This window comes from Podarcis vaucheri (genome assembly GCF_965113315.1).
Source record: "Podarcis vaucheri genome assembly, chromosome: 10".
NCBI lineage: Eukaryota > Metazoa > Chordata > Lepidosauria > Squamata > Lacertidae > Podarcis > Podarcis vaucheri.
The window spans coordinates 61,123,259-61,138,053 of NC_138748.1; the positions used below are offsets into that span (position 1 = coordinate 61,123,259).

At 46.0% G+C, this 14,795-nt stretch overlaps 1 protein-coding gene across 2 annotated transcripts in view; it reads left to right on the forward strand.

The window, feature by feature from the left end:
* PDE3A (phosphodiesterase 3A) overlaps positions 1-14,795 on the forward strand; it is a 297,327-nt gene that overhangs the window by 256,624 nt on the left and 25,908 nt on the right. For both annotated transcript variants that reach the window (XM_082238786.1, XM_082238785.1), the window contains 5 exons: positions 4,475-4,735; positions 5,331-5,485; positions 7,025-7,140; positions 9,196-9,415; positions 13,636-13,721. In XM_082238786.1, coding sequence (XP_082094912.1) covers positions 4,475-4,735; positions 5,331-5,485; positions 7,025-7,140; positions 9,196-9,415; positions 13,636-13,721 — 838 coding nt within the window. The remainder of the gene's footprint in view (positions 1-4,474; positions 4,736-5,330; positions 5,486-7,024; positions 7,141-9,195; positions 9,416-13,635; positions 13,722-14,795) is intronic.

The following is a 14,795-nucleotide window of genomic DNA, read 5'->3' on the forward strand; positions in this document are numbered from 1 at the left end:
GTAAGAGTCTTACTGTGCAATCATGTTGTACAGAGTCTTCCCAGAAGTACACCATGTTGAATTCAATGGGGCTTACTTCAAGCTAAATTATATTAGGCTTACCCTGTTAAGATGGAGGGCGAGAGGAGGCAGCAGACATTCAGATGAGGCTGTGTTAGGTTCTGTGTAGATATCAGATCTCTTGGAAAGCAAAAAAATAAGGAAACGATGTAGCATCTGCTTGGTCCTTGGTTCATTCCTTGGCATCTACAAGTAGGGGAGGGAGAGACCCCTGTCCATCAATGTAGACAATCAGCGAGATGGATCAATGGACCAGTGGCCTAACTCCATCTTTAAGCGTAACACAAAGGTTCCTTTGTAGATAGAGGGAAAGTAAATCATTGCATAGTCCTTTTATTAGCAAAGGTGGGTGGTGCTGTGGTGTAAAACACTGAGCCTTAGGCTTGCTGATCGGAAGGTCGGCGGTTTGAATCCCCGCGACGGATGAGCTCCCGTTGCTTGGTCCCAGCTCCTGCCAACCTAGCAGTTAAAAAGCAAGCCAAAGTGCAAGTACAGTGGTGCCTCGCAAGACGAAAAGAATCCGTTCCGCGAGTCTCTTCGTCTTGCGGGTTTTTCGTCTTGCGAAGCAAGCCCATTAGCGGCTTAGTGGATTAGCGCTATTAGCGGCTTAGCGGGCTTAGCGGATCAGCTGATAAGCGGCTTAGCGGATCAGCTGATAAGCGGCTTAGCGGATCAGCTGATAAGCGGCTTAGCGGATCAGCTGTTAAGCGGTTTAGCGGCTTAGGATCAGCTGATAAGCGGCTTAGCGGCTTGGGGAAAAGGGGGGGAGGGGAAAAACCCCGCAGGAACTCGCAAGACATTTTCGTCTTGCGAAGCAAGCCCATAGGAAATTCGTTTTGTGAAGCACCTCCAAAACGGAAAACCCTTTCGTCTAGCGGGTTTTCCGTCTTGCGAGGCATTCGTCTTGCGGGGCACCACTGTAGATAAATAGGTACTGCTCCAGCAGGAAGGTAAACAGTGTTTCTTTGCACTGCTCTGGTATCGCCAGAAGCGGCTTAGTCATGGTGGCCACATGACCCGTAAAAACTGGCTGCGGACAAACATCAGCTCCCTCGGCCAGTAAAGCGAGATGAGCGTCCCAACCCCAGAGTTGTTTGCAACTGGACTTAACTGTCAAGGATCCTTTACCTTTATCTTATACATTCATTTTAAGTGAAATGTCAGTTGAAACCAAAATTTGGTACCTTTACAGATCAGTTAGGGATGCGGGTGGTGCTGTGGGTTAAACCACAGAGCCTAGGACTTGCTAGTCAGAAGGTCAGTAGTTCGAATCCCCGTGACGGGGTGAGCTCCCATTGCTCAGTCCCTGCTCCTGCCAACCTAGCAGTTCAAAAGCACATCAAAGTGCAAGTAGATAAATAGGCACCGCTCCGGCAGGAAGGTAAACAGCGTTTCTGTGCACTACTCTGGTTCGCCAGAAGTGGCTTAGTCATGCTGGCCACTTGACCCAGAAGCTGTATGCCGGCTCCCTCGGCCAATAAAGCGAGATGAGCGCCGCAACCCCTGAGTTGGCCACGACTGGACGTAATGGTCAGGGGTCCCTTTACCTTTACAGATCAGTTGGAGGGAATGTTCTCTCTGAGAAGTGAGTCCCATTCCATCGTCACGTCCCTAGGAAGTGGAGGTGGGGAAGTTTGTTCCAACAGTAAGGCGTGTTATTAGCGACACTTTTCCCGATCTTTGGAACACAGAATTTCAAAGAACCAAGGTTCTGATCACGGAATCCTGATGCGGACACGACTGTTAACCCTGGTTAGCGCTCTCTGTGGTTTGTTGCCTTGACCCTGGTTAAGTGTCAGGGACTAGGGGTCAGATTCCTCTTTTGTCAGGTAATGGAGTCCAGGACTCCAAACCTGAAGGTGAAGATCGCGCACTGCTAAGAGGTTCTTATGAGGTAAATACTATACCCATTTTTAAAAAGTAAACAAACACCGAAATAGTTTCCAAACGGTACAGCTGGGTCAGCTTGACATGAGTTACAGAGATGGCACGCAAACTCTTCCTTGGGCAAAGCTACAGATCATCCTTATAAGGTCTCCAAAGTCAACAGTCTTTCTTTGCCTTTTGCAGAAGAGCCTCCATCCTTCTGAGAAACGTGTCAAACAAGTATATGGAGCATGTTTTTCATCCCTGCTTAATCTTGGGGATAGAAATCCCTAGGGAGACTTGTCTGCAAATTCTAAAATAACCTGTTATTTCCACCGAAGCTGCCGGCATGTGCTGCTCAAGGCTTTTTGGAAATTAAAAGAGTCGGGAAGCAGGGGGAGGAGAGAAAGGAGCTGTGTTTACTTTTAATTTTGTTTTAAGACACTTGGCCAGAGAGTTCATGATGTGACTTGGAAACTATATCGAATCATGATTTATGGTTGGGCTGTTATTTTATAAAGGGCAAAGACAAGCCAGGCACAGCTGCCTGCCTGTTCCTTGGTTTGCACCCTGCATGCCAATAACCTGCAGTCTATCTTAACCCTTTTCATTGTTTCTTTTCTCTGTGCGTCTGTTTGTGTGTGCACCCGCTTGTGTTCATGCATGCAGCCTGTGGCTTGCCAGAGAGCTTGATTGATAGGACATGTAGAATGACCAGGGTCTCCTTGTCTGCTTGGTGAACCTGTTTCATGTTGGGAAAAGGTTGCAAGCCCTCCAATCAAATGAATCGACCAATTTTGGCTCAAGCTGCTGTGGGTTCTGCCAAGGTGGGCTGAAGGAAAACAGCTTCCTGCAGCTCTACGGTAGCATCCTTTGGACATGCATAGAAAAGTAGAGTTGAAAGGGGGACCTAGAGGATCATTTAGTCCAACCCCCTGCAAATATGTGGCTGTCCCGTGCAGGGATTGAACCTGCAACCTTGGTGTTATCAGCACCACACTCTAATCAACTCTTGGATTATACAGTGGTACCTTAGGTTACATACGCTTCAGGTTACAGACTCCACTAACCCAGAAATATTACTTCGGGTTAAGAACTTTGCTTCAGGATGAGAACAGAAATCGTGCAGCGGCAGCAGCGCAGTAACAGCGGGAGGCCCCATTAGCTAAAGTGGTCTTCAAGTTAAGAACCGTTTCAGGTTAAGAACAGACCTCCGGAACGAATTAAGTACATAACCAGAGGTACCACCATACTGGCAAATCTGGGGCAAGCAACAATATATGACTGCATTCGCACTGCCGGATCCACACAACCTGCAGCTTAACTCACACAAGGATATGAAGCTGCCCCTGTACAAAGGACCAAGCTAGATGTCACGTCAGATGTGTCTTGACCCTGGAGAACACACCAAGGGGACGATCAGGATAAAGTAGAGCAGTGTGTGTACATGCATGGGGGACATTAAATTTGCTCCATCCATCCCTACCTCACCTGTAGCATTCAGCTGACTTCACAACTTGTGTCCTGCTCATCACCCAAAGAGCTTCCCATGCCCAATCCATATCAATGGTGGCTGTTGGCAAGGATGGGGAACCTTACTCTTTGATGGGCAGGAGTCAAGTTGCACATTTCGCAAAACATACAGGTAAACATAGCACCAGGAGAATTGACTCTTGTGCTGAGTATCTGCATGTATGAAAGCAATAAGGAGGGCTATCGTCTATTTTTTGGTACACTCCCTTCAGTTACTAAACATTTGGTAAGTCTGCACCAGGAAAAGAAGTGTTTGTCATCTTTGTTCATCTGCGAAACACACACACACAATGCTTCTGTAAATCCTATGAATTGTATTGGCAAGGTATACATTTCCTCTTTCAGTGGTATATGAGAGCGGCGAGATATGCAGTATTTATTTTAAGAATGTATGCAGCACATCCTTTCCCAAAAATGGATTTCAGGGCATTGTACGTGTTCTAGGGGTTCTAGGGGTTGCTTCTGTGTAAACCAACGCCACCCTTGGCTGGTTGCCTGAGTGAACCCTTTCTGTCTGCGCCCGTGACTGTCTCAATTGCTGGCAGGGTCCGTTAGTGGGCGTTTCTTGAACTTCTTCCAGCAAAGAAGCTCTTTGACGCCTAGTCTCTGCCTAGTCTCCCTGCGCGGAAGCCTTCTGTGCAGGGAGGGTGTGGGCATCGGAGGACCCGAGCTCTCCCCACTGGTTCCCGGCGAAAAGTCTTGGAGCCACCTTGCCGATTCTCCCATCTGCCCCCCTTCTCCACTGGTGTTATGCTGATTTCCTTCCCCAGAAGATGTGCTGCTTCTCTCCCTCCTGGGACGCTCTCCGGAACCCCTCTGGAGCCCTCCCTCTTCCTCTGGCTACGATGGCAGTTCCCTGACAGTATGTAACAAATTTTAAATCTCCAGCACAGTGTCGAATATGGCATATATGAGGGCAAACATTGCAGTGCAGAGATCACCTTGGTTTGGGTTCTGATTTAGCCATTTCCTGACTTTCTTCTTTGCTGAAGCTTCACTCTTTCTCTACTTCCAGTCTTCGGGCACCAGTATTACAGTTGACATTGCAGTCATGGGAGAGGCACACGGACTCATTACAGACCTCCTGGCAGATCCTTCCTTACCACCAAACGTCTGCACCTCCCTTCGGGCGGTGAGCAACCTGCTCAACACACAGCTAACCTTCCAAGCCATCCACAAACCGAGGATCAACCCTTTGGCATCTTTCAATGAGAACTACACCTGTTCTGACTCAGAGGAATGCTCAGAGAAGGGAGAAAAGCTGACTATTCCCAAGGTGAGCGTCCCTCTTTCAGGTTGTGGGAAATGTTGGTTCTTCTTTTCCTCGGGTGTTAATTCTGTGACTGTAAGAAAATACATTCTGTGTGAAATAGTTGCTTCAGGGTGCGGCATGCATAGTCCCCTCACCTTTTATACTCACGACAGCCCTGTGAGATATATTAGGCTGAAAGACAAGGGCTGGCCTAAAGTCACCCAATCACCTTGTTATTTGCGGCTGAGTCAGAATTTGAACCCAGGTTTCACTAATATAAGTCCAACACTCACATCACTACTCCACAAGGGCTCACAAGCAAGCCCAAGGCCACCCCGAGTGCTGTTGACTATCAGTCAGTAGTGTAATGGGAAATTCAGACGTGCAGGGTCCCTTTGTAATAGTCACAGCTACTCAACCCCCTTCTAAGTTTATACAGTAATCTTGTAATTATACAAGCTACAAGAAGAAGCTAACAGGCTACTCATTTAAAAATAATTCTTTCCCTCTCCTCCCTACCCCATTCACAATGTTTTCTTTGCATACTTACTGCCAGTAACTTCTGGCGATCATGAACAAAATACCACCCAGTTGAAAAGTCTTCCTGTCTTATCCTTAGCGCTTCCGGAAAAGTCTGCCCCCAGGTCTTTTGCGACGAGTGTCGTCCACTTGGACAACAACCACATCTGCAACTGGTTTGCCCACTTTGGAGCCAGCTCCAGTGAGAAGAGACCGCAGTGCTAGCATCAAACTTCATGATACTTCATCATCCGGGTGAGGAAATAATTGTGTGTGGGGGTGGTTCTATGACAAAAAGTCCTGTGATTCTCTGTAGCATCTGAGAACCTTAAGAGTGTTGACCTCTTCCTGGAAACTGTAGATGTTTTGGATTGGATTATGACTTGTCTTTTGATAGTGTACTCACAAAGACTAAGACCACCGTTCTCGTAGATCTCCTGCTTTGGGATCATGCCAAGGTCCCACAGAGATTCCCAATTGGACTTGAAGGAGATTATCAACAGGGCAGAACCTAACTAAAAGCATATTCTGCAGGACCTTGGACAGAAACTAACTAGTTCAGATGTTGCTCCAGGAAAGGTGAAAAGTTGAGTCAAGCCCTCAAGTGCTGCTGCAATTCCTTTTTCCGTCCCTGGCCTTGTCTCCCAGATAATCAGTAAAGGAGGGAATTATTCAAATGACTGAAGACACCAGAGAATAAATAACCCCACTGTATATCTAAGAAAGTGAAACATGGAAATAAAAAGGGTGGTAAAAACCATTGGATAATCTCTCATGGACAATTTCATAAAATTGAAAAATCTTAACCAATTAAATGAGCATTCAGTTATCACACTTTAAATTGATTCATCCATCAAATGTTGCTTTATAAGTGTCAGATCTGATTGAAAAGGATATCTTTAGCCTGCAGTTGAGGGATTAAGTATGCTTTTTCGGCATATAATGAAGAGGAACAGATGCTATTCTCAGATTGGGAATGGAAATCCTTTTCTCAAAAAAAAAAGGTTAACCAATCACCTCTAAAATTCTTTACCCCCACACATACATCTAAGTAGTGCTCTCACGCTTTTAAAACATTGAGTCCCAGCCATTGCCTTGACCCATTCCACAATTGGGAGGCGATATCAGATAGATGGAGGAGGAGCGGGAGAGCTGGAGAAGAGCAACGGATTGCCAGTCCAGCTGGGCCAGAAGTAAGTGCATGATCCAAAATTTGCAGGGGTTAATATCTATGACAGCAGCAGAGGTGCAAGAACACCAGGCACAGAGGCATAATATCAGGGATAGGTTGGAGGCAAGAGTGTATTTCTCAGTGTTTTAAATTGGACATTCATTGTCAGACAAGGGGCATTAGCCAGCTGCATTTGGTATCCATATCTGTTCATCTAGTCTTCCTCCTTTGAACATTATGGAGAACGTATGCAATCATTTGGGGTAGCAACTGTGGAATTTCCCCTGCCACTCCACACCCCCCCCCTCTGAAAAGTAGCTTATCTTGGTCAGAGATAGCACTGGTCTTTCACAAAACAACATCATGAATTATATGGCCATGGGATAGCAATGATAGACTCCCAAGTCAAACGTCTTGGCCTGCACTTATAATGGGTGCAATAGAATTGTGGTGGTGAAATGTCTCACTGGGTTGGTCATTGTGAGAAGCAGGATGCTGATGGGCTAGGCAGGGCTCTTCCTGTGTTCTTGGAGATGGCGAGCCCCACTCTCTCCTAACACTTCTGGTCCAAGCAGAAACAGCTGATTATAACCCCTCGGTTGATCTCTGCTCTCTTTTCACAGCTCCGACGCGTGGAACAATTCCCTCCTGATGAACCTCACCAAAAGCAGGTCGTTCTCTGCCTCCTATGCAATGTCCGCTGCAAACCATCTGAATTCCAAGCGGCCAAGTCGGCAAGGTTGGTTGGCTCTTGGGCATATAGATGTGCTGTGAGGTTATGTGTTAGGGGTGGTCTCTTAAGTGTGCTGTGTTTAAACTCACTCAGTGGGGAACAGCCGAGGTTATGTTTCTTACCTAGCTGCGCTAAATTTGCACCTGTAGCACAGACTGCGCTTTGAATTGAGCCACAGGTGGAAGACCAGAAGTATTAGCTGTGATTGCTGACTTACTCCGCTGCAAGCTGAGTGGCAAAGAGCTCTTTCCCATCCTACGTTAAGGACTGTAGCTTGTTGATAGAGCATCTGCTTTCCATGCAGAAGGTTCCAGGTTCTATCTCTGACATCTCCAGAGTAGGGCTGGGAATGCCCCCTGCCTGAAACCCTGGGAAGATGCTGCCAGTCAGTGTAGTCAATTCTGAGCCAGATGAACCCAATGGTCTGGCTTCCTATGGTCCCCAGCATGAACTGCAAGAGGGGCTTGGCAGAGACCTTCCATTCTTCTGGATCTCATGAGCAATGCAGCAGACAAGCATCTCTCTGCATTTTTGTTTTAAATTTAAGACAAAGGAAGCCTCTAGATTTCATCAGAGCAGCAACAGGCTGGGAAGAAGGGAGGGAAGAGCAGGGGAAAAAACCCTTTCTCTCCAGTGCATTTGTGTGTTTAAGAAAACCAGCTATACCTTTTGGAAATGCAGCCAATGCGAGAGTGATTTTGATCTGAAAAATGCCCTGCAGGGAAGGTTTAAACACCTCCTACCTGCCCCCAGCTTCTCAAATTTGAGAGGGGAGCTCCCCCTGAAGATTCACGAAAAGTTTTAAAAATGTTTTGCGCACTTTGTCCAGTTTGTTACGTTTAGATCTCACCCTTTTCCAAAGAAGCCCAAGACAACCACATATAGTTCACTTTGTCAGTGGCGGATTTTGGGCTCTGATTTCAGCGGCGCCCTGTGCTATGTGAAAATTTGGCAGCACCTTGAAACTGCCGCTGACTCTGTCTCCCTCCTGCTCTATGAATGTGTGTGTTGGGTCCCTAAGCATGCTAATAATAAATAATAAATTTTTATTTATACCCCGCCCTTCCCGGTTCAGAAAACCTGGCTCAGGGTGGCTAGCAACAAATTTAAAACACTTAATTATGATACAACAAAAAGCAGCATAAAATACAGTATAAAAGCATGAATAACAATAAATTCCAAGTTCTAAAATCAATTTAGGGGGAAATCCTTCCAATAAACATTAGACGATCACCAGGGCTAGCTGGCTAAATTAGTCCTATTTGGGCCTATTTGCTAGCTAATGCAATTCCCATTTTGAGCTCATCCTACTAGCATATGGAGTATTTAAAGCTGTGATTGGAACTTCTTCCCTGTCCTGGCTACCGTCTTGTGCATTGTAAGAACTTCCAATGAAATCTCTGTCAGAGAAGCTTTGGTCTGGGACCTGGGAGAGACCAGGGTTCAAATCCCTGCTCAGCCATGAAGATCACGGGGTGACCTAGGGCCAGTCACAGTCTCTCAGCCTTACCTACCTCACAAAAGGTCCTTTACCTTTTAGGGAGCGGGTGGCCCTGTGGTTTAAACCACCGAGCCTCTTGGGCTTGCTGATCAGAAGGTTGGTGGTTCAAATCTGTGTGATGGATGGGGTGAGCTCCTGTTCCTCTGTCCCAGCTTCTGCCAACCTAGCAGTTCGAAAGCACACCAGTGCAAGTAGATAAATAGGTACCGGTGTGTCGGGAAGGTAAACGGTGTTTGCATGAGCTCTGGTTTCTGTCACGGTGTCCTGTTGTGCCAGAAGCGGTTTAGTCATGCTGGCCACATGACCCGGAAAGCTGTCTGTGGACAAACGCCGGCTACCTGCCTGAAAGCGAGATGAGTGCCACAACCCCATAGTCACCTTTGACTGGACTTAACCGTCCAGGGTTCCTTTACCTTTTACCTTTTATACCTCAGAGTTGCTGTGAGGGTAAAATGGGGAGGAAGAGCACCAACCTTGCTTGAGCTCCTTGGAGGAAAGATGGAATATAAATGCTTTAAATGCATACCCCTTTATTTTTTTGTCATTCTTCCTCCTAATAGGTATCCCACCAAATATTTCGCCTCTTACCTCCCCAAGCCATTCGCCCATCCATGGCACTCCAGCCAGCAGCCCCATCAGCAAGACCTCCAGCGAACAATTCCCCGAGTCGACGGTCACTGCCACTAAGCAAACGCTGAAGCCCCATAGGGTCTTGGGTTGTACCCAGAGCGCCCCTAACCTTTCGGAGCCTGTTGTGGCCACGCCTGTCATTTGCAGCAGGTAAGATGCTTCTCTGGCACTTGTTGGAACCATCTTTCGTTTCCCTCTCCCCACCCTCGTCCTCAAGGCTCTGTTCTGCACAACGCAATCTTATTATCCATAACCCAATATGTGTGTGTTTCTTTTTTTTTTATAAGATATTTATTGAAGATTTTAAACAGTCCACACAATCAATAAAGAAGAAAACCAAAAAAGACAAGAAAAACATACAAAACATACAAAAAAGCAAAAAGAAAGAAAAACAAAACTTAAAATTGTCATAAAGGGAAAAAAATTCAATTTCCCAAATGTTATTTCCATAACCCTCTTTCTTGACTCCCTCACATCTCCCTTTTCTGTGTTCCCATTTAGAAAGTCTTATTCAGCAATGCTTCACCTTCTTTCAAACCTTATTTTACATTATATATTTCAGCTTTATGTCTCCAATTTTCCCCTTTTTATTAAATATTTATGACATAATATTCTTCAAATTTTACCTTTGTTCTTATAAACCAATTTTGCAAATTCCTTTCAGATATGCCACTAATGCCATGCTATCTTTATATCCTGCATCATTCTAACATTCATACAGTTTACAATACTTTTGCAAATAGTCCTTAAATTTCTTCCAGTCCTCTTCCACTATCTCTTCTCCCACGTCTCGGATTCTGCCAGTCATCTCTGCCAATTCCATGTAGTCTATCAGTTGCGTCTGCCATTCTTCCAGAGTGGGCAAATCTTCTGTCTTCCAGTACTTTGCAATAAGTATTCTTGCTGCTGTTGTCGCGTACATAAAGAAAGTTCTATCCTTCTTTGGCACCATTTGGCCGGCAATGCCCAAAAGGAAAGCCTCTGGTTTCTTAAGGAAGGTATACTTAAATACCTTTTTTAGTTCATTATAGATCATTTCCCAGAAGGCCTTAACCCTTGGGCAAGAATGTTCCTTCAGTCTCTTCAGTCTCTTCAATATGTGTGTGTTTCGATGGGGTGGGAGAACCGCGGCTGTGATAAATTTGCCCGTTTCCACTGTACCGAAGGGGACCGTGGCTCAGCTAGCATGTGCAAGGTCCTGGGGTTCCTGGATTGTCCCTTATCTTCCACTTGCCCCCTAAAGTATTTGAAGAGTTGATCTAAGACTCTACGTGTTGTTCCGGCTCACCCCATCTGCATCAGGTCCCTCAGACAATATCAAGTCCCTTTGACCGTCGCTAGGCAGACTTGCCTTTCTGTTGCGTCCTATATTTTGACTTCTTGGAACTAGATCCATGGCAACATCCGAAAAAGAAAACAAAGGGTTCCAAGAAACAGGCTGTTTTGGTCTTGCTTAAAAGCTCAGTGGCAATAGGTTGTGTTTGCTTAATGCTATTACGTAACACTCCACATTGCGTCCAGGTTTGAGTTTTTGCTTTTTAAAAATTGCACTTTTTTAAACTTCTCCCCGCGAAAGTTGTGTGGCGTTCCAGCAGGCTCGTTTGTCACTGCGTACTCCGGTCTCTCTCCATTGTGTTATTCTGGTGGGAAAGAAAGTCAGAAGGGTGATATTTTAAGCCATGCCAAGCGGCCAGCATACATGAGTTTATATTATCTTGACTGCAATGGCATTGTCTAGTTTAAAATATCAACAATTCTCACATATTATATGCATAATAATAATAATAATAATAATTTATTTATACCCCTCCCATCTGGCTGAGTTTCCCCAGCCACTCTGGGTGGTTCCCAATCGAGTGTTAAAAACAATACAGCATTAAATATTAAAAACTTCCCTAAGCAGGGCTGCCTTCAGATGTCTTTTAAAGATAAGCTAGCTGCTTATTTCCTTCACATCTGGTGGCAGGGTGTTCCACAGGGCGGGCTCCACTACTGAGAAGGCCCTCTGCCTGGTTCCCTGCAACCTCACTTCGTGCAATGAGGGAACCGCCAGAAGGCCCTTGGCACTGGATCTCAGCGTCCGGGCTGAACGATGGGAGTGGAGACGCTCTTTCAGGTATACTGGGCCAAGGCCGTTTAGGGCTTTAAAGGTCAGCACCAACACTTTGAATTGAAAGGGTGCTCATCAATGGTTCCTCTTCATCCTGGAGAAGAGTGACTAGTGGGGTGCCACAGGGTTCTGTCTTGGGCCCGGTCTTATTCAACATCTTTATCAACGACTTGGATGATGGACTCAAGGGCATCCTGATCAAATTTGCAGATGACACCAAACTGGGAGGGGTGGCTAACACCCCAGAGGACAGGATCACACTTCAAAACGACCTTGACAGATTAGAGAACTGGGCAAAAATAAACAAGATGAATTTTAACAGGGAGAAATGTAAAGTATTGCACTTGGGCAAAAAAAATGAGAGGCACAAATACAAGATGGGTGACACCTGGCTTGAGAGCAGTACATGTGAAAAGGATCTAGGAGTCTTGGTTGACCACAAACTTGACATGAGCCAACAGTGTGACGCGGCAGCTAAAAAAGCCAATGCAATTCTGGGCTGCATCAATAGGAGTATAGCATCTAGATCAAGGGAAGTAATAGTGCCACTGTATTCTGCTCTGGTCAGACCACACCTGGAGTACTGTGTCCAGTTCTGGGCACCACAATTCAAGAAGGACACTGACAAACTGGAACGTGTCCAGAGGAGGGCAACCAAAATGGTCAAAGGCCTGGAAACGATGCCTTATGAGGAACGGCTAAGGGAGCTGGGCATGTTTAGCCTGGAGAAGAGGAGGTTAAGGGGTGATATGATAGCCATGTTCAAATATATAAAAGGATGTCACATGGAGGAGGGAGAAAGGTTGTTTTCTGCTGCTCCGGAGAAGCGGACACGGAGCAATGGATCCAAACTACAAGAAAGAAGATTCCACCTAAACATTAGGAAGAACTTCCTGACAGTGAGAGCTGTTCGACAGTGGAATTTGCTGCCAAGGAGTGTGGTGGAGTCTCCTACTTTGGAGGTCTTTAAGCAGAGGCTTGACAACCATATGTCAGGAGTGCTCTGATGGTGTTTCCTGCTTGGCAGGGGGTTGGACTCGATGGCCCTTGTGGTCTCTTCCAACTCTATGATTCTATGATTCTATGATTCTATGAATTCTATGTTTGAGAACATACGAATATCTTGCTGGGTCCCATCTAGTCCAGCATCCTGTTCTCACAGTGGCCAAGCCGATGCCTGTGGGAAACCGGCAAGCATAAGAGCTCTTTCCCCTCCTGTGGGTTCCAGCATCTGGGATTTGGAAACATTATTGTCTCCAGCTGTAGATGCAGAATCATAGAGTTGGAAGAGACCACAAGGGCCATCGAGTCCAACCCCCATCGTGGCTACTAGCCATTGATAGTCCTCTCCTCGGCGAATCCGTCCAATCCATTTTTAAAGATAGATGGCCATCTGTCATGGATGCTTGAATTGAGATTCCTGCATAGCAAGGGGGGGTTGGACTAGATGGCCCTCGGGTTCCCTTCCAATTCTACAATTCCATTATTCCATGAAGACCATCTAAGGTCATGGCAATCATGTGGGAGTGAGTTCCGTAGTTTTAACCCTGTGCTGTGTGGTGAAGCGCTTTCTTTTAGCTGCCCTGAATCTTCCAATCCTCAGCTGCATTGGATATAGTTAAGCCTCGGTTCCTGAACACCTCTGTTTTGGAACGTTTCTGGTTTTCAAACAATTTTCGGAAGCCAAACAGCTTCTAAGCCTTGTTATTCATTTTTTCCCATTGACTTTGCAACCAGCCCATTGATCCTAAGTTTTCAAACTTTTCGGAAGCCAAACGGTCTTCTGGAATGGATTAAGTTTGAAAACCGAGGTTCCACTGTATAGCATTATGCACATATATGATCCAGGTTTCCTAAAGGAACCAGTGCAGAAAAAGATAACCTACAACAATTTATGTAACGGTATTAAAATAACTATGCATTAACATTTATAGTTATGCTATAGAAATATAGTTCTGCATGGGACCTTATATGTGTTATACATATTTTTGCACATAATTATTTGGGCTTTAAAAAAAATGCACAAGCAGCTCAGACATAAATGGGTGCTCAGTGCAAGAGTTTAATGCAGGTGAACATCAACAGACTGGTTTCCTTGTACGAATACGCTTAAAACGGATTCCTATTCCATTCCTATTTCACGCACCCAGCTCTCCGCATACAGGGCACAGTCCTTTGCAAGCTGTGCAAAGCAGGCAACTGCTACATATTTTCACCCCTCTAGTTTTACATGATGTCTGTCCTTTGACCTGTGCTCTAGCTGCGGCAGACCGTATAACCCAGCAGACCCCGCCGAAGGATCTCTGAGCAGACGGGAAGGCGGAACGCACACCCTGAACAGAGCAGGTGGGCAAGTTGTGTCTGAAGTTAAGAGGGAAAAAGAATCACTAAAATTGACAATTTATTGCCACTGCTGTTTGTTTTTATCCAAGCATTTGCCACTTGCGTTTCAAGACCCCTTATGTTGAATAATAACACCTGGACAGAATATATTAGGTTAATGGGCAAATTTAGGCCACAACTGTATTGGTTACAGAATTTGAGTGGCTTAGGCACTGGAATTGAACCAACTATATCTGACTGCTGCTCTCCATTCAGGTAGTCTCATAAGGGTCAACTACCAGTAGGGGGAGCCCTGTTGATGTACATCAACTAGAGCTCCCCCAGGGTCCCCAGTGGGGTCATGGCATGGCCCTAGCCCATACCCGGGCTTCGGACAGGACCTACATCCCTGGATCCCTTTAACGGAATACCCTTAAAATGGAGGGGCAAGTGATGGCCACACCTCCCCTCCCCCAGACCAGGTTTTACCAATGCCTAACCGCCAGTCGAGCCAAAGGCTCACCGCACACACAGCATATGTGTGTTTTGTGTGTGTATACACACACACACACACACACACACACACAAATATATACAGTGGATGCTCAGGTTGCGAACGTGATCCGTGCGGGATGCACGTTCGCAACCCACAGCGTTCGCAACCCACGTCTGCTCATGTGCAGGTTGCGATTCGGCGCTTCTGCGCAAGCGCAAAGCACAATTTAGCGCTTCTGCGCATGCACGGCCACCAAAACCCGGAAGTAACCCGTTCTGGTACTTCCAGGTTTCAGCGGTCCCTAACCCCAAAAAACGCAACCTGTAACCCGAGGCATGACTGTATATATATATCAGCAAATTTTAGTAAAACAAATTAGAGTGGGTCTCATTCATATATGTAGATAGTAATTTTAAATTGCTGTAACTTCTCCTGGGATCTTATCTTATTCCCAGAGTTTTTTGTGTACAGTGGTACCTCAGATTAAGTACTTAATTTATTCCGGAGGTCCGTTCTTAACCTGAAACTGTTCTTAACCTGAAGCACCACTTTAGCTAAGGGGGCCTCCTGCTGCCGCCGCGCCACCGGAGCCCGATTTCTGT